The sequence below is a fragment of the Vicugna pacos genome, chromosome 21, assembly GCF_048564905.1.
Source record: "Vicugna pacos chromosome 21, VicPac4, whole genome shotgun sequence".
Lineage (NCBI taxonomy): Eukaryota > Metazoa > Chordata > Mammalia > Artiodactyla > Camelidae > Vicugna > Vicugna pacos.
Window position 1 is genome coordinate 28,780,226 of NC_133007.1, and position 19,233 is coordinate 28,799,458.

The 19,233-nt window shown below is 41.3% G+C and overlaps 1 protein-coding gene across 13 annotated transcripts in view; it reads left to right on the top strand.

The window, feature by feature from the left end:
- OTUD7B (OTU deubiquitinase 7B) overlaps nucleotides 1-19,233 on the top strand; it is a 52,795-nt gene that overhangs the window by 21,774 nt on the left and 11,788 nt on the right. For 8 of the 13 annotated variants that reach the window (XM_072946703.1, XM_072946711.1, XM_072946700.1 and 5 more), the window contains 5 exons: nucleotides 7,065-7,214; nucleotides 11,633-11,821; nucleotides 13,581-13,808; nucleotides 15,217-15,318; nucleotides 15,599-15,726. In XM_072946703.1, coding sequence (XP_072802804.1) covers nucleotides 7,130-7,214; nucleotides 11,633-11,821; nucleotides 13,581-13,808; nucleotides 15,217-15,318; nucleotides 15,599-15,726 — 732 coding nt within the window. In that variant the 5' untranslated portion in view covers nucleotides 7,065-7,129. Of the gene's footprint in view, nucleotides 1-7,064; nucleotides 7,215-11,632; nucleotides 11,822-13,580; nucleotides 13,809-15,216; nucleotides 15,319-15,598; nucleotides 15,727-19,233 lie in introns of those variants that run through there. The other 5 variants (XM_072946706.1, XM_072946705.1, XM_072946708.1 and 2 more) reach the window with 3 other exon arrangements.

Genomic DNA, 19,233 nt, shown 5'->3' on the forward strand with positions numbered 1-19,233 from the left:
CTTATTTTTCCAAAGGTCACTTCCATTGTATAAGCCTTCCAAATGAATAAATTTCCCAAATAACTATAATTCAGGGTGCCTTTTATCAGTAGCACTGAAAAGACAAATGCCAGTTCTTAAGGAGTTCTCTGTGAGCTTCTTCCTCGTCTGCATGTTAGCATTTGGCTGTTAATGGGATTTGTTTCTTAGAAATTCATTTTGCTGTTTGTAGGTCTGATAAAAAAACTAGAAATTCTTGAAAAAATAGTTCACTCTTGTTCTGACACATACACATCCCAGTGGTAGTGATGAAGCCGGGGGCCCATTCCTGAGTCCTTCCTGATGTGTATCCGCAGTACCGTGCGGTTTACTTATCAGCTGTTTTGGGGATGGTAAGTTATGTGATTGGGTTGAGTTTTCTTCTCTTAAGTTTGTTTTAGGGGGAGAAAATAAAACATTCCTTGAGTGTATACTGTAATGAAGGTAGAAAATATCCCAAAATTATGCAGGGTGAGTAGGAATGGATGTAAACATTTCCTTCCAAATCCAAGAAATAGACATCATGCATGAGATTAAGTGGATCTTATGAAAAAAACTTTGAATCTGGAATGAGTGAAGTAGTAAGGGATAAGGGTAGGGACGTAGGACTGGTATATTAGGGCATTAGAATTTCGGTAAATATGTGTGAAATTGCTGTTCCTGGAGATTTGAGGATGAATTAGCTATTTAGCTGTGTCTGTACATCTTGGAGAAGACAGACATTTTTCTTTTGCTGTTGCTTTTGAGGGACCATCTGGTGGAAGAGCCAATAAAGGAGGTCCCTTAACGATATTTTCTTGAGGGCTGAAGGAGTTGAAAGACACTGGAATGGGAATGCTAGACCAGGTACTGTGTGTACGTGTGAAGACTGTGTTTTGGAAATGGTTGTAGGACTGGAGGGTTTTTGTTGGGAGGAGTAGAGGGAGCTTCTGAAGGAAGGATACAGAGGCTGTGTTGGGGACCAGTGGAGTGAGGTGGAGCGTGTGGGAGGAAGTTAGGCACAAAGAAGGCAACTGACATTTTTTGAGGACTTATTGTGTGCTAGCCACTGCCCTAAAGGCTTTTCATATCTTAGTTATTTAATCCTAACAAGAGGTCTGAAATGTCAATATTTCCCCCATTTTGTACATGAAGGAACAGAGGCACAAAATGGTTACATCACTTAGCCGTGCTTGCACAGCTGCTAGTAGTAGACTGGGGATTTGAACCCAGATCTGGATGAATCCAGAGCCTATTCTCTGTCCAGGTGGAGCTGAAAGGAGTTGAGGCAGAGAGGGTGGACTTCCACGTGGGTGGACTGCCTGTGTTTCCTCAGTCCTCCTCCCTGGACTAAGTGTGGTCGAGGGTGAGTGGTCTTGGGAGTCAGAGAGGCTGGACTCATAACAATCCTGGTTCTACCACTTATGACTTGTGTGACCTTTGGGTAGATTATCTAACCTTTGTGAGCTTTCTCATCTGCATCTACAGTGTGGGGTTAACAATACAAACACACCTCTTAGAGTTGTTTGGAAGTTTAAATGAAATAATGTCTAATACTGTAACACATATTGCTTCCTTTCCCTTCTTTTCTTCCTTTTAGACCCATCTTATCTCTAGGTTGTAACATTTAGTGATACGTAGGTCTTTTTAGTATGGAATTTGGTCAACTCTCTTTTTTCTAAGGCTATATTTTGTTTCTTGGAAGGATGCATATTAACTAAAAACAATCTGCCAAGACAGTCTTTCATCTCTCCCACCCACCAAATCAAGAATTGTGTGAAATTCTAAGGGTTTCTGTCCCTTGTCTTTCTCCTGTCTGGATTTCTTGGGACTGACATCATAGACGTGGAGGAGTCTCTGACCTTTGAAAATTCTTGACAGTCTTGAATGTTGTGGTTTTTCCAGTGAGTTTTGGGAGGAGTTGGAGAGTACTCAGACCCAGCTGTAATGCATCAGTGGAACCGGGAGAGTGGGGATAGTGTGAGAATGTGGACACTTTGGGGGATGGTATAGACAAGAGAATGCAGGGTCAATAGTTTCTCACGCATTTTAACATAGCTCTATTGTCTACAATCGATATTTAATTTTGAGTCACTTTTCTCTGTTACTAAATAATTGGGAACCCAGAGCACACAGAATGATTTTAATATTAATCTGAGCTAAACTCATTTAGGAAGAGAAATCTGTTGCAAATAAGATCGTATAAGAATCTTAAGCAGATGTCTTTGAGATGACCACTGTTTTAGACTTGCCTTAAAGAAGAAATAAGAAATAAGAAATAAATAATAAGAAATAATGGCTGGAGAGAGGAAGAGGGAGAAATTAGGAAGCTGTTTCCTGGGGTCTGGGTTATGAAAACCTGAGAGAGAATAAAAGGCCTGGAGCCTGTGGAAGGTGTTGGATGAATTTGAGAATTTTTTAAGGTAAAATTAGTAAACCTTAGTCAGGGACTATTTGTTAGTGAGCATAAAGCAAGAGAGAGGTCCAGGGATGCTCCCAGGCTTGTGACTTGAGTGATGGGGGGGTGGGTGGTACCATTTGCTAGAACAGGCAGTACTGGAAGAACAGCTTCAAAGGGTAGGGGACAGAGATGAAGAAAGGGCTCATATTTTATGTGCTGAGTTTGAAGTGTCTGTGGGATGCCCAGGTGAGTTGGAAAGAGTTGGGGGCTGTGGATGCATTTTGACTCATCAGTGTTTGGGTGCTCAGGGGCGTAAATGAATTTCCTCACGGGAATGATATAAAATGAGAAGATGGAAGGCCTGAGGTTAGAAGTGTGGATGAACTAAACTTTGGTGTAGGCACAGAAGGAGGAGCCCACAAATGTGACCAAGACCCAGAGCCAGAGAGGCAGGAAGAGTGGTCAGTATGTAACAAATGCTACAAAGAGGTGCTTTAGATAAGCAGTAAGGAGGAGGAGGATGATCTTGTCTGTAAGTCGGTGCCATTGTCTTTCTGTAGAAGCCCATCTTGGTAGGTTGAGACTGCACGGAAGGTGAGAAAGCAGCAGACTGTGGTATGTTGTGAGGAGCTTTTCAGGGAAGAAGAGAAGAGCAGCCAGCAGGTAGAACAGGGGAGGAAACCTGAAGGAACTCCTCTTGCTTTGTTTTGTAGTTTTTTCTGTGAAGTCAGAGGCAAGGTCATCTAACAGGAGTAAGGGAGGTGATAAGGGTTTAGTAGGAGGCTCAAGGAGAATGGTCAAAGTATGGCATAGTAGCTGAGAAGACCGGTTAGGTACCAAAGTCAAGCAAAAGACAGCAGTGTTTCATTGAAAGGAATGAGACAGGGTACCATGTACTACGTGAACTTGTTTTGCTCAGTAGCCCCATTTAGTAGCAGAGAAATTGAGTGCAGGGTTCATCCAGGCTGGGCAGATGAAACGGAAGGATAAGGGAACTAGGTTTTTACTGGAAAATAATTAACGTGATCACTCACTGGGTTTATGTTCAGGTAGACAAGAAGGGACAAGGTGGAATCTATCCATTTTTCTCAGTCTTCTCAGCTCTCATCCTCATCCAGCTCACCATCATCTCTTTTGCCGTAGTTTTCTAAACTTATCCCTAAATCGACTTGTGCTCCCTACAAACTATTCTCGCTGCAACCAGGGTGATCTTTTAATAATTTAAATCTGATCGTGCCCTATCCCTGCCTACAGCCCTTCAATGGCTTCTTACTACTTTTAGGATAAAATCTCAGTCTTTAATATAGGGTCCACTAGCCCCTCTCTTCATCTTCATCTTGCACCATTTTCACCTCTGTGTTCCTCGCTACCACGGAGTGTTGATGTTTCCTCTGCTCAGAGCATTCTTTCTTTCCCAATTTGTGTCTTCAATTCTTACTCATTCTTCAGTTCTTAGATGTAATATCACTTCTTTGTGAAATCGTTTCCTGACTCCCTTTAGGATGTAACACTCCTCCCCCCAGTATTTCTTTATTATAATTATAATAAATTATAATTGTTGGTGAAATTTTGTGTTTTTTCCTCCATAATAGAAGCTTTGTGAGGAATAAGATTACGTCTAGTTCACAGTTGTGTTCCTAATCCTCACCACAGTGCCTCACCCACAGTAAGCACTCCATGAATTTTTGTTGAATTAATGAATAAGATAGTTAAGGAGTTGGATGTCTTAGTCTGAGGTGTGGATGCCTGAGGTGAGAGAACGAATTTAGTAGTAGAGATCGAAAGCTGGAAGGAGATGAGATTGTAGCCAGAGTAAGACGTTGGGAATTGAAGATTTAGAGGTGGATAGTTTCAGAGGATGGCAGGGTCCAGGGCTGAGTAATTGGAGTGGAGAGAGGTCTTTTTGCATTTGACGAGATAATGAAACTCTAAGGCAGAAATGTTGATGGATTGTGCAGGTTGGTGCTTGGGAAGATGGTAGAATTTGAACTGAAAAAAACATAAGGCAGGTCTTCAATAAACATCACAGGCACAGCCCTTTCCTATGATGAAAGAATTAAATGGGTGAGAGTCAGTGCAGTTCTGGGAACCAGTAATGACCTAGCCCCTAGGGAGGCAGTAGGGTACAGTTGGGATGATGGTTTTCGTTGGCCTCTCTCACTCAGAAGCCTGTATCTGGCTGGGGAGTTGCCTGGATGCCTGTGGCTTAATCAGCTCTTCTCTCTTCTGCTGAGCACCTTTTTGTTGATTGCTGTTTGTGTGCTTATTGTGTATTTCCCACATTCTTTCAGACAGTTATTAAAGTGGCTTTAAGTAACTCTGCATGTTTTTAAGAGAGAAGATTGAAATTCATTTCGCAGCTGTGCTCTTGGTTTTGGATTATTCATGTGTTAGGTTAGTTGGGTTGCTACCATCTCCTGTGACCGAAGATGGTGACTAAAATGAGCTCGAGGAAGGCATTCTTGTCTGTATTAGAGGCAGAAGAAACCACTCATTCATCTCTGAGTTCTGAAGGAATTTAATTCTTAAGTATTGTATGCAAGGAACTAATTTATTTTATAACTTAACGTTCTGAATTTGAGGTATCTTAGGCCCAAAGTTCTTTATGTATTGGTAGTCTTTTCTGACAATTGTGATATTGAAATGGAAGTAAATTAGACTTTGATAATATGTATATGAAACGAGAATGTAAGGATCATAGTTAATGAGGCTGTAGTGAACGGAAGAAGTTCATGTTTTAAACCTGGAAAGGATCTTAGAAGTCATCAAATCCAAGTCTAGGATATACAGGTGGCAACTGAAACCCTGTAAGTAATTTGACCAAAGTTGCCCAGCTAATAATATATAGAGATGAAGGTAAAAATCATATGATATGAGGGTGGTAGAAGTAGTGATGATATGATTAATATCTGTCTAGAAAGGAGAGTTTCTGAACTTCCAGAGATGGATGGGGACCAGCACAGACCATTAGAAACAGAGGGCTGATGTGAGGTGTGAAGTACCTTTGAATTTCTGATCTGCTGACTTAAGCCTCACACTGATTGGTCTGGTGGTGGGTGACATGGAGGTTCAGTTAGTCATTTAGTCATTTATTCATCAGGTGCTTATTGACTGGCTACGGTGCTAGTAAATGCGAGTAAAACAAGTTGCTATACTCACGACCTCTTGTACTCCTGGAACAGTGCAAGGGAGAGTACCTTCTAATTTGCCGCCTCTCTTACACATACCAGAATTCTATGAAGTTTTTAAGTTAGTGACTTACAGGTTTCATGACCCACAAACCACTGCTGTTTATTTGCCTTAATATTTTTAAGGACTGCAGAAAATCAGGACCTGATAATACCACTAAACAGCCTGTGTCCTGGGGCCAGGGGAGGTGTGATGGAAAAGTACCTGAGAGCCTCCCTTAGAGTCTAGGTTGTTTAGGAGGAGATGTTTCTGAAGAGACAGTCACTGGAGCCACCCCGTTACCTTTGAGAACTCTACTTTTGGCCTTCCCGCAAAGCTGGGCACTGATGGTTGTGGTGGGGCAGATGTGCCTGGCGACTTCATGAACAAGTCCTCTTCTGCAGAGAACTGTAAACCTGTCTGAAATGGCAGATCTTGGTGAGAGATTGTTCCTCACTCCATTACTGCTTCTTCAGCCGGGACTGCTAACTTCAGAGGAATGTGGATTGGTGCCAGGCTGACAGGTCAGGGACACAATTTCTGCCAGAGTCACGTCTGAAAGAAGAGATCTTTTTCAGGTGAACTTACTTGGCAGTCATTTGTCCTGGGCGGAGAAAGTCATGTTTCCTGGTTTCATGAAGTTGGCGGACAAAGATTGACCTTTGTTTTGAACCTTTGGGATCGTCACTTTGCTTTGCATGATAGCAGATTGTTTTATTTGGAGTCGTTTTAGCTACCAGTTTGCTCCTTCCATTTCCTCAGCTAGTGTCAGAATACTAGTCAACTCTAAAGTTATTCAGTGTATAGTGTGCATTCATTCATTCATCAAATATTTACTGAGGGCCTGTGTGCCAAGCACTGTGCCAAATGCCAAGGGATACACGCTGGGGATACATTAGTGAACAAGATGCACAAGCTCCCTACTTTCAAGAAACTTACATAATGAAGGAGGAGGCTAGACAGCAACTAATGGAAATAATTTCAGGATGTATCAAGTGCCAGGAAGGAAATAAACAGGGTGCTATGTTAGAAAGTAACCCCGGTAGGGAATTCTTCAGGGTGATAGTCTGCTGCTTCCTTCCATTAGTTTAGATAAGCTAACTGATGGGTAGGAATGTAATACTCTAGAAGGGGAGAGGAAAAGCATTATTCAGAGTGGCATTACAGTTTTGTGGTTAATACGGTAGCTGAGAAGTTAATACAGGTGAAAGGGGTGACCTTATGGTAATGGATGATGATTAGACTTGTGATGGTGCTCACTGCAGTGTGTACAGATGTTGAACTATAATGCTGGAAACCTGATACTTATATAGTAAAAGGGAAAAAAACTAATATGAATGAGAAACTAAGAAACTAAATGCTATTCTTCCTAATGAATTAAACTGAAATGAATGAGCTAGGATGAGTAGTTTCCCCATTTAGTTAGGAGGCTACTGAAACGGCTATGATCACCTTGTTCCAGTGTAATTTGGGCCTTATGTGTTTATTTCCTCCTCAGGTGGAGGCCTAAATTTTGATCTATGTACTCCCTACATCAGCTGCCTGAAAGGACTTAATGATCACATGACCCTGGACATGGATGCTGTCCTGTCGGATTTTGTCCGTTCCACAGGCGCAGAGCCAGGGTTGGCTCGAGATCTCCTGGAAGGTAAGGAGTCTTTGGAGGAGAACGAGAAGAGACAAAGTAAAATGGAAGATGGGATATTTATTGTTAGGATGGTTTGGAATATTTAAGGTGATCAGAAAGACACTTTGTGTGTGGTAGGCCTTACATTTAAGTTATTTCTAATAATCCACTTCGTGTATGACCCACCATAACTTTAAAATGCAAAATTCCTTTTTTACCTTGAATTTTTAGGTAGCTTTCACCACTGTCAATTTATGCTCAGGTAATGCAAGTGAAATTTTACATTAGTCCACTAAAAGCAGTTTTAGAGCTGTGAGACTTTGTTTTTATATTGTAAGTGACTTGGATTTTCATATATGGGATCATCCATGGCTTTCTTCTTTCCTCCCCTAACTTGTGTGGGTCATTCTGTGTGAAGTGTACTGACTTAATGCTTTCATTTTGTTGCTTTTGTTTACTTACATCTGTGTATATCTGTATATACACATAAGTGTGTTCTAGATTTTAAGGTCCTTAAGGCTTGTTGGCATCATGTCATTAGCAATCTTTGGAGTCATAATTAATAGATACTTTTTAAAAAATATTTTTTAAATTGACGTATAGTTGATTTACAATATTGTGTTAATTTCTGGCATACAGCATAGTGATTCAGTTATATGTGTATATATTCCTCTTTATATTCTTTTTCATTCTAGGCTATTACAAGGTATTGCATATAGTTCCCTGTGCTGTACAGTAGGACCTTGTTGTTTATTTATTTTATATACAGTAGTTAGTAACGAAAAATCCCGGACTCCCAATTTATACTGCCACCTTCTCTCTTTCCCCCGTGGTAACCATAAGTTTGTTTTCTTTGTGAGTCTGTCTTTGTTTTGTAAATAAATTCATTTGTGTCATTTTTTAAGATTCTGCAATAAGTGATCGCATGGTATCTTTCTGTCTCTTGCTGGCTTACTTCACTTAGTATGACAATCTCCAGGGCCAACCATTTTGCTGCAAATGACATTGTTTTATTCTTTTTTTATGCTAAGTAGTATTCCATTGTATATATATGTATACATATTGTATGTATATATATGTATATTATATGTGTGTGTGTATACATACCATGTTGTATGTATATATACACCACAACTTCCTTATCCAATCAAGAGATGCTTTTTAATGATGAAAATATATAATGACACAAATAGGTAAGCCTGTGGGGGAAGGGGGAAGTTCTCAGCATACACAGGTAATTTTTTAGATTGTCAGCCCTTAGTAGGGTGTGACAGTTTGACATATACTTAGCTACCTGTGAGAATAGTGTTGGTTTGGAAACAGATCAGGGTTTAAATTCCAGTTTGCTAATTCAGTACGGCTTTGCCCTTAACTTGCATTTTCAGTTTTATTTCCTATTACCTTCTCCCACAGTTCCTGTGCTCCAGCCAGGCCTGACTTGTTCCCTTTCCCTGATCATATTAAGTTGTCTCTTAAGTCTGCAGTGTCCTTTGCTCTGTTACTCTCCTGAAATTCTCCTCCTTCCCGATTCAGCTCAAGTGCCTTCTCTTCCTCTTGTAATGTGTGTTGAACACCTATATGTGTTAATGTGTGTGAGGTACTTGAGATATATTGTTTTATTCTCACAACCATTCTGCAAAATAGATTTTATTATCCTAGTATTACAGTTAAAAAAAACCTAAGGTCTAGGAAGTTTAAGTAGGTTTTGAATGTAGGCAACCTAGTTTCAGAGTCTGTCTCTTAACAATTATGCTACAAGTTAATGCTTGCATGCGCTCTCTCTTCCTCTTTCTCACATACACACCCATGTGCACACACACCCATGCTATGAAAGAAGTTGAAGGTGCTATGAAAGTATAAGAAAGAAACCAAATTAAGATACAGAGTGCAGAACGGCCTTTTCTGAAGAAGTGACATATGAGCTGAACTCAGAAGGATGCAGAGTAGCAGGACAAAGGGATGTAGAAGAGAGTGTTATGCAGAAGAAGGTGAAAGAGTTTGGCACATTGGAGAAACTGACAGTGAGCCAGGTAGGAGGAGCGATGCCACAGTGGTAGACGCTCCTTAGGGAAGCAGGAGGCAGAATACCGGGGGCCTTGTAGGCCCTGGCAAGGGGTGTACGTTTCATTCTGTGTTCAGTGGGAAACTGTGAAGGACTTTAATCAGGGGAGTGAAATGATTGGACTTGAGTTTTTAAACAGTATACTGATTAAAGATGTGGAGCTGATTGGACGGTGGCCAGAGATGAAGTGGTAAAATCAGTTAAGAATATTGCCATAGTTTGGATGAGGGATGATGGTGATTTGGGGGACAGTTACTAGAAGTAGAGTGAGAGGTAGGTGAATTTAAGTTATAATTTAGAAGGGAAATCAAAGGGCCTGATCCTCACTTTCTGTCTCCGTCTTTCCCTCTGTCTCTGTTTCCCTGTGAAAGTTGACTCTGGTTGTAGGATAAGGAACGAATTGTAGAGGGGTGGGATGAGGAGTAGAGAGACTAGAGAGCCCCCTCCCAAAAGACCAAAAACCAGATGAAGATATGAGGACCTGAACTGGGGCAGTGACAATAAAAGTGGACAAGAATAGATTTGAAAGGTGTTTCAGGGGTACAAAGAACCCTGAGAATTCAGTAGATAGTGAGGGGAGGTGGGGAGGGGGGAACTGAGGAATAGAGAAGTGCTGGAATGACTGTCGTTTCTGGCCTGGAGGGATTGTGATGCTGATTTAGGGCATGTAGAAGGTGGGCATTCAGTTTGGGGCATGTTGATTGTTAGGAGGACCTGATTTTAAGGAGTTTGGCAGAAAATTGGAAGTACTGATCGAATGCTCAGGACAGATGTCATTCATTCATTTATTGGTTCAGGACAAAAGTCCTCCATTTTTTCAACAAATATTTTTTGAGTACCTACTATGTGCCAGATTCTAGATGCTTGAACAAAACAAAACAAACACAAATCTCTGCCCTTACATTCCAGTGTAAGAGATAGGCAATAAACAGTAAACATGATAATCAAGTAAACTGTAAAGTACTGTATTATAAGGTGTTAGGTGCTATGGAAAATGGTAAGGGGAACGATGAGCTGGGTTGTGATTTTTAACTGTATAGTCAGGGTGGGCCTTATTAAGAATGTGACATTTGAACAAATACCTGAAGGAGGTGAGGAGTTGTCTGTGTAGATACATTGAGAAAAGAGCCTTCTAGGCAGTGGGCATAGTGAGTGGAAAGGCTGTAGGTGGGAGCAGTCTTAGCAAGTTTCCGGTAACTGCAGAGAGGCCAGTGTGACTGAACAGCGTGAGCAAAGGGAGTTGGAACAAATGGTGAATGTAATGGCTGAGAGGTAGATTCACCCGGCGTGGGTGATTAATACGGCTTAGCTGAAGAAGTGTAATTATGACAAGAAGCATAACAGCAACGGCAGTGAATACATATGTAAGGCTTTCTGTGCACCAGGCGTTGTTCTAAGTGCTTTCAATTCATTTAATCTTCATAACAGTCCTGTCCGATATCATTTCCACTTTCACAGACAGGGAGATTGAAGCACAGACGAAAGGTTGGAAAAGCAGGCCAGGAAGGCCTGGATGTCAGGCAGAGGAGCCTAGGCTTTACTCTGTAGGCAGTGGTGAGCCACTAAAATTTTTGATGATGAAACTGAAATGATCAGAATTGTGCTTTAGAAGAATGAATCCCATAGGATCCTTTAGAGTGGATTGGAGGCGGGACATTAGGTGACAGGACTTGAATTAAGGTGGTGACATGGAACAGGACAGAAAGAAGTGTGAGCAGTTATGCCGTATGTCATTTATTGACTAATTTAACTGGAGAAAGTAACAGAAAACTCTATCGTGGCACATCTGTCATTTGGGTCTTTTCTTCAGTGAAGTAGTGATTCGTAAATTTGAGGGGAATTAACATTTCCCTTTGATAATCTGATGGCAGCTGTCAGCTCTTCCTTTAGAAAAATGCGCACACCTATAACTTCGTATTCAACTTCAGGTGGTTTAGGGCGCCCTAAAACACTCTGAGGCAAAGAACTCTCTGGATCTCAGAATTAGGGGACCTGGGCTTGCGTCCAGCCGAGCCCCGGTACGAACTAACTGTAACTTTGGGCAAGTAATTCTCCTTGTTGAGGCTTCATTTCCTTTATCTGTAAAATGAGGTTACTAGGCCTCCAATGGCCCTTTCAGTTCAGAGAGAGAAATTCTCTGTGCTCATGGGGCTTACTTAGGAAATAGATGATAAGTAAATAAAGAAATTGTGATATTCCAGAATGAAGTATTATGAAGGACATTAAAGAAGGGAAGGAAAAAAGAATGACTGAGCTGTGTGTGAGTACATGCTTGCTGGTTTGCTGCTGGGGCGCTTAGAGTCATGGTTCTGTATCTTTCCTCAGTTTGCCCATACTCTTGAGTGCCCAGTTTACTTTTTGCTTTGTCTCCTGATAGGAAAGAATTGGGATGTGAGCGCAGCCCTCAGCGATTTTGAACAGCTACGTCAGGTCCATGCTGGGAACCTGCCTCCACCCTTCAGTGAAGGGAGTGGTGGCTCCAGGACCCCTGAGAAAGGATTTTCTGATAGAGAGTCTGCTCGCCCTCCACGACCCACCCTACAGCGACAAGATGACATCGTTCAAGGTATTGGGGTACTGAGGGGTGTTTCTGTATGAGGAGTAGAAAGGAAGGGAGGTGACTGCTAACCGGAGTGAGGGAGTTTAGCGATCCTTTGGAGATGTTTCTGTTCCTCCCCTACCTCCCCAGCCAAACCAATCAGAGGTGACCTCAGTCTCTCCAGGTGCTGGAACCTGTCACTGTCTGCATCTTGAGTGCTATCCTGTAAAAAAGCCTTCTTTAGGTATTGTGAAAGAGATAGAGGAAGGATGATAACAATTTAATTGTTGAGATAAGACACACATAAAGATGGAATTCAAAGGATCGCTATCATCTACCCCTTTGGAGCATTTTGTTAGTATTTGTCAGTATCTATCAAAATTTAAAAATGCACGTATACTCTGATTCAGCAATTTCAGTTCTAGGAATTGTATCATATGCATGTTATGTGCATGTGTGTATATATCCTTTTAAATAAATACATACATGCATACATAAATAGACACAAATACATATGTAATGTAAAGCTTGAAAGTTAAAGCTTAAAAATAACTTTCAATGTCCATTAGCAGAGGAGTGGTTAAATAAATTGCAATCATCCATGTTGTGAAATACATCGCAGCCATTGGAAAGAATTAAGTAGAACTAGATGTACTGTTTTGGAAAAATCTCTAAAATCTATTGAGAAAAAATAAGGTGTAGTACAGTATATGCAGTATGTTCCTGTTTGTGTTTTTAAAAAATATTTTAAAAGCTCTGTGTACTTCTATATGCAAAAGAAATTCTAGAAGGATGCAAAAGGTCGCCTCTGGGAGGGGATCAGGAATTTTGAATGAGAGGGAGATTTCTTTGTAACACTTTAAACGTTTTGATAGTATCTTGACTTTTTACCTTGGGCATGTGGTACTTTTTAAACACCTAGAGTTTTAAAAAATAATATCACTATAAAATAACTTTAGACAACTCTTTACTTACTTTGTGCATTATCTCTGGCAAATATTATGTTAAGACTTGCTACCCAATGTGAGTTTTAGCTCTCTTGATGGGACTTTATATAACTCAAGCCATGCAAATAAATTGTAATACTGTACTGAACAAATTATGATCACAGTGAAATATCTGCTGAAGAATGACAAGTGCCATGTGTTCAAAACAAATGAAACAATTTGGGGCACTATCTACATTACTGTCTTCCTCTGCAGTATCTGAAGTAAGAATATACATTTTGACAAATATGAGTATCAAGAAAAGTTGTAGTAAATGATGTAAATAAATGTTATTGATGATAGGTAAGAAAGTTCCCAAATGCATAAGATTTGTCATGAACTTTCTGTAATGGAAATCCTTTTCTATATTCTCCAAGACCCTGAAAATTATCAGAGAGATTATCTGACTCAAGCTAGCTAAATGAAACCCCATGTCCCTTATTCTCTCTCCTTCCACCAAACACTGACCACATTGCCAAATGAATGGGTCCCTATTATGTTGGGAAATGGAGGTGGAAGAAGACAGTGTCATGGCGGGAAGAAGTTTAAGACAAGTTCCAAAAAGGATAGAAAGAGGAGTGTATATTTGGTGCTAATGTGAGTGCCTGTGAAAATACCACTTTCTGTGTTTCTTCAGTTGTATTTGGCTTGAGAAAGAGGGTCGTGAAATTTGGTAGCCAGTTAGACTCACAGCTTTTCCCTGACCAGAAACCTTGTCTAGAGGTAACCGTCACCACGTGAGTGGAAAGTTCTCTGAGTGGGTTGTATATGTTCTAAGGTGACTCCATTTCTCATTGCAGAAAAACGCCTGTCTAGGGGCATCTCCCACGCCAGCTCCAGCATTGTTTCCCTGGCCCGGTCCCATGTCTCCTCCAGTGGTGGGGGTGGGGGGAGCAGTGAGCACCCCCTGGAAATGCCCATCTGTGCCTTCCAGCTTCCAGATCTCACTGTGTACAACGAAGACTTCCGCAGCTTCATAGAGAGAGACCTCATTGAGCAGTCCATGCTTGTTGCCTTGGAACAGGCAGGTCAGTGAGCGCTTCCTTTCCCACGCTCTCCACCTATGCACAGCCACGTGGAGGGGCCGGGCGTGGCCGGCGGCTTCCAGTCCAAGCCTTTGGTCCGAACGTATCCAGACTCCGCAGTCAGGCAGATAAACGTGCACTGAGCTAGGCGTTTCTTCAAGTTACAGAAAAGACATAAATTAGATGCTTTCCTCTGGAAATTTCCCATTTGTTAGAAGGAAAACCAGAAATACACCTAGGAATCAGTACCTAAAAATCAATACATGAAGAAAAAATACAGGTGAATTATAATTGGCCCTGGAAGACCCTTGGGAACAGAAAGAACCAGCGCTGTCAGTGATGCGCGGCGGTGGTTAATCCAAGTCATGTTTGTTTATTTGAACCTTTCCCAAAAGATTTATTTACTTTTACAGTTATATTTGTCTTAAGTTATTGTTATAATTAGTTAATATGATGGGGTGAGGCAGCTGGGATTTCTGGAAAAGCTTGTAAGGTATTAAAAAATTCTTGTGGAAGGACTGAGGGGTGGGAGGTGGGGGCACGGAAGGAAGCTTTTATTTTTCATTTTGTACCCTTCTATTCTAACCATGTGCATCTATTCATAATTTTTTAAGTAGTAAGCAGTTTATTTGGCAGGTATGATTACAGACCAATTTTTGTTTCAGTAGACTTTTCAGTAATTCAAGAAAACTTTTAAGCATTCTTAAAATATTTTCCTTATGTAAATAATGGATTAGCAATTGTGGGATATCTACAGAATTGAGACTTACTTTCTTGGGTGTTTTAAGTGCTCTGTCTTACTGCTCATGTCTTTAAAGTCACACCAGATCCATGCTGACATGCTCACTGTTGCATATGCAGATGATACTTGCATGACCCTTTGAATACAGGCTTTGAGTTGTTTTTCTTTTGCTGGTGATGGATTTATGCTGATTTTTGTTGCTACAGTATTTGCTGGTCTACTGACCAGAGTGAAGGAATCAGAGCCAGACCAAGTAGCCAACACAGATTTCAACCTACGACCTTGGCCTCATCATCCAACCCAGGGTTGTTCAAACTTAGTGCTGTTGACACCTAAGACCAGATCATTCTTTGTTGTGTAAGCTGCCTTCCTGGCCTCTACCCACTAGATGCCAGAAGCATCCCCTCACCAGCTGTGACAACCAGATATAATTCCAGATGTTGCCAAGTGTTCCTTTGGGGACAAAATTGTCCCCACTTAAGGACCACTGATCTAAGCACTTGGGCTCCCCAGATTCTGATGAAGCAGATGTAAGTGAAGAAGATACATAGAGTAATAGAGTGATGGTTTTATTCCGAGGAGGTAAATTTGGAGTCTGTTTTAGAAATAGGGAAGTGGGAAGAGCTTTGTGGATAATATGCTTTTCTCCTTTTCCTCTTGTTTCTGTAGGGCGTTTGAACTGGTGGGTGAGTGTGGACCCCACCTGTCAGAGACTCCTTCCTTTGGCAACTACTGGAGATGGAAACTGCCTTCTGCATGCCGCCTCTCTTGGTGAGTCTTGCAAGTGGTCCTTTGTTCCCTCGTAGAAAGGAAGCAATAGGGTTAAATCTCATGTGCAGGACTTGATCCAGCCAACCTTGATCAGGAGGTTCTGAACCTCCCGAGTAGGAATGTCTTTTCTTTCTTAATTACCTTTCCCCTAGGTCACAGCAGGGGGTTTCTTTGAATCTGGGCTTCAACCTGATTTCCTTCATGTCAGGGTGTGTATCATAATTGGTAAGTGGAACTGAGTCAAGGGAAGGTGTCTTATCATTATGTTTTCCTGCCACAGGGATGTGGGGTTTCCATGATCGGGACTTGATGCTGCGGAAAGCTCTGTATGCACTGATGGAGAAGGGAGCTGAGAAAGAAGCATTAAAACGGCGCTGGAGGTGGCAGCAAACTCAGCAGAATAAAGAGGTGAGGGTGCTTGGGTGGGAGCACCTTGCTTTCTCCAGTTACCCGGGAAAGTGGCCAGGGCTAGCGGTAGGAAGTGTCTCCTACTTAGGTGCTTAAGTCAGTGTTACTCCTTTTATAATCCTGGAGGTTGTCTAAAATGCAGCTGGTACCGCAGGGCACATGCCTCCTGAGACAGGTGTGAGAACGGGTGTGGGGAAGCCGAGCTGTAGAGGGGACATCTGACACTGTGCTTTTCCACCTGACAGGCTCTCGCTAAGCCTTCAGTGGCAATCTTTTGCAAAACAAAGTATGTGTTCAAAGAATTTTTATATTGTTTTTTTGCTTATAATAAGGCTAGGCCAGTTTTTAAGGACTTACATTTTTAACTCTTACAGAAATGTAAATGCTTAAAATTTTTTCGCCATATATACCATTTGTTTTTCATATATTCAGTATGTTTGTAAAAAACTTTTAAAGGCATGAGTCTGAATGGTTAGCAAATGTTGAGGCTGCTTCTGTATAAGAAACTAACAATGAACTATTTGTACTTTCCATCCCTGTCCAGAGGCTGGACAAAATATGACTTGTGGGTAAAATCCCACCAACTGTTTTTGTTAAAAAAAAAAAAGTTTTATTGGAACACAGCACCCCCTTCATTCATTTACATGTTTATGTTTATGTAAGTGCTTTCCTGCTCCAGCAGCAGAATAGAGTTGCATGTGGCCCAGAAAAGTGTAAAAGATGTACTGCCTGGCCCTTCACAGAGAAAGTTTGCCGATTCCCTTCCCTTTAATAATGAATGACATTATACAGTTACATAATGATAATGAGTCTCCCTGTTTCCTTTTGCCCTGGTTCTCTCTCTGTCTTCTCTGTTTCTCTCCTGCTCTTCGTGTGTAGCTGCTCTTTGCCATGTGTATAGCTGGGCATCTCTGGCATTAATGTGGGAATATCTCTTGAGAAACTTTCCTCTTTCTTCCCGTCGTCCCCCCACCTTTTTATTGCTCTATCATAGCTGGCCATAATATAGAACTAAGAGATTTCTTTTTGTTTAAGTTATTAGAATCTTTTGCCTTGAAGATTTAAAATATGGAAGTAGAAAGTGTTATATTTCTTTCTCAAAAACAAAGAACTCAGTTGTTACAATAAGGATGTTATTAAGATCAGAATCCTGTCTTTGATCAGCCAGTCTGCCCCAGAAGATTCCTGAGGGAAATAAATGCCCAGGGGCAAGGCCAAGTAAACAGCATTCTTTACTGACTCGCCAAACCCCCAGCTCCCTGGTGAGCTGAGCTGGACTGCGTGGAGAGCTTTTTTTGCCTGAGTGAGAGCCAGCCTAGAGTTTGCCTTCTTCTCTGTTGAATTCACACTGTACCTGAACCTTAGATTTGACCACTTCCGAGACAAGAAAAGGCCAGACCAGAGCGTGCCAGCCAGAAGTGACAGCAGCAGTCAGAGAATAGGTGGGCCCGATGCCAGCAGTCAAGCTACGATAGTTATTATTTTAAAGGTGGGGTTAGGTTATGATGGTATTTAGCCTGGAGACCCAGAAATATCCAAGCTCTATTCTTGGTCAGCCACCTATTCCCTCTCGAAGTCCCCAAGGGGAAATACATGCATAGAGAATAGTAGCTATGCAAGGAACAATCTTTTTACTCCTTTTGCTCAGCACATTGGAAGTTCTAAGTGGAAACCAGATAATTGTTTTAGCTCAGACCATTCATAGTATTATATCCCAGCGTGGAAGTCAGATGACGGGGTGAAGGACTGGAGAGCTACTTTTAGCCAGCACCAAACACCAAACTAAATTGGTTTTGATTTCTCAGGCCTCCTTGTTTTGTTGTTGAAAATGGTGGTAAAACCTAGTAAGAGCACTTTCAGCCTAGAAGGGTGCACCGCCTAGTGGCTGTGTGTGTAAAAATAGGAAGCAAACATCCGTGAGAGGATGAGGGGGGCGGATCCTCATGAATGTGTATCATTTATCAGAGAGACCAGAGCACCTAGTATGTAACCAGTGCATTGTTTTTATTTTTAGTTGAAAAAGTTTGTGATAGCATTTTACAAACTGAAAATAGCTGTCATTTTTTAAATTATTAAAGTAAAATGTGCTCACAGCAGCTCTATAATTCCTGTTAAATTTGTTTCTGATACTTCTCATGTTTCCAGTGTGTTTTTTTCTACTCTGTCAGTGTGTGTTTTAAGTATAAACTCATTTTAACACTTACGTAAGTCAAATGTAAATAATAAGGTAGATTTTCTTCCAAATCATACACATCCTGAAGCCTATATGATATTATAAGATTGTTTGTACCACTTCTTCCTCTTCTTTGATAAAAACTGTAGTTTCACTCAGTATGTGTGTTTTGATTACTGGTCACACAGCAGGTGCTGGGCGTAGTGCATAAGACACTGTGCTGGTTCTTAAGAGTAGTAGGAAGAGATGGACATGTAAATACATCATTGCCAAAACGGAACAGGTTGTGACTTCCGTGGTAGAAATCCATATAGCAGTTGAGGAGGGAGGACGCAAAGAAAGGAGTGAGTGGTCGATCTACCAGGGAGATTTAGGAAGGCCTTCATAGAGGAGTTGTCTTTCCTGACAGTTGAGAAATTATTCTCTAGGTGAATATGGAGTGGGCTGCTCTAAGCAGAAGGAACAACGTAGACAAGACTCAGAAGTATGAAACAACATGGCGCATTCAAGGAGCTACAGCTAATTAAATGTTGAATCAGAGAGGTGGGTTGGGGCCAGGAAGTGGACTCTGTATGCTATGCTTAAGGAGTTTGAACTGTATCTAATAGGCAATGACAATTCTTAAAAGAATTTGTATCAGGAAGCTAACATCATCAGATTTTAATTTTAGAAAAATCTTTGATAGCATAGTAGAAACTGGATCATAAGAATGTATGACTGAAAGTAGTAAAACCAGTTAAGGGTCCATTACAGTAGTTCGTGCTTAATAATTGTTGACTAAAGGGATCCAGATGTGGGATGGGTGAAAGGAGAGGAGTCTTAGATAAACCCCGGCTTTTAGTTGGGTGTTTGGTGATAGTGGGTTCACTAAGGTAGAGATACAGGAAGAGTGGGTTTTAGAAGAGGTGGAAGTCCAGTTTTGACCGGATCAAGTCTGAGGTAGTCATAGTGGTGGCTGTCATCAGTAGGCAGCTGGATGTGAACACAGAAGTTAAGAGGAAGTCTGGGCGGAGAGGAAGATGTTAGAGTCCTGAGCATATAGACAGCTGTAGATGAGATGACGGTGGTAGAAGAGATAACCCAGAAGGGACCAAGGCTAACATCACTGACACAGCTTCAGTATTTCTGAGGTCAACAGAGTTGAGAGAGGTAGGAGAAAGTAGATTGTGCAGGCTGGAGGAGAAGAAAGTTTAAAGAGGAGATCAAATACCACATGGAAGCTAAGAAAGATAAGCACTGAAGAGTCCACTGAATTTGGCAATGACAAGGTCATTGTCTTTTGCTAGTTAGGTGAAGTGTGTGGGGGTGGGGGTGAAGGCTAGAGGGCATAGACA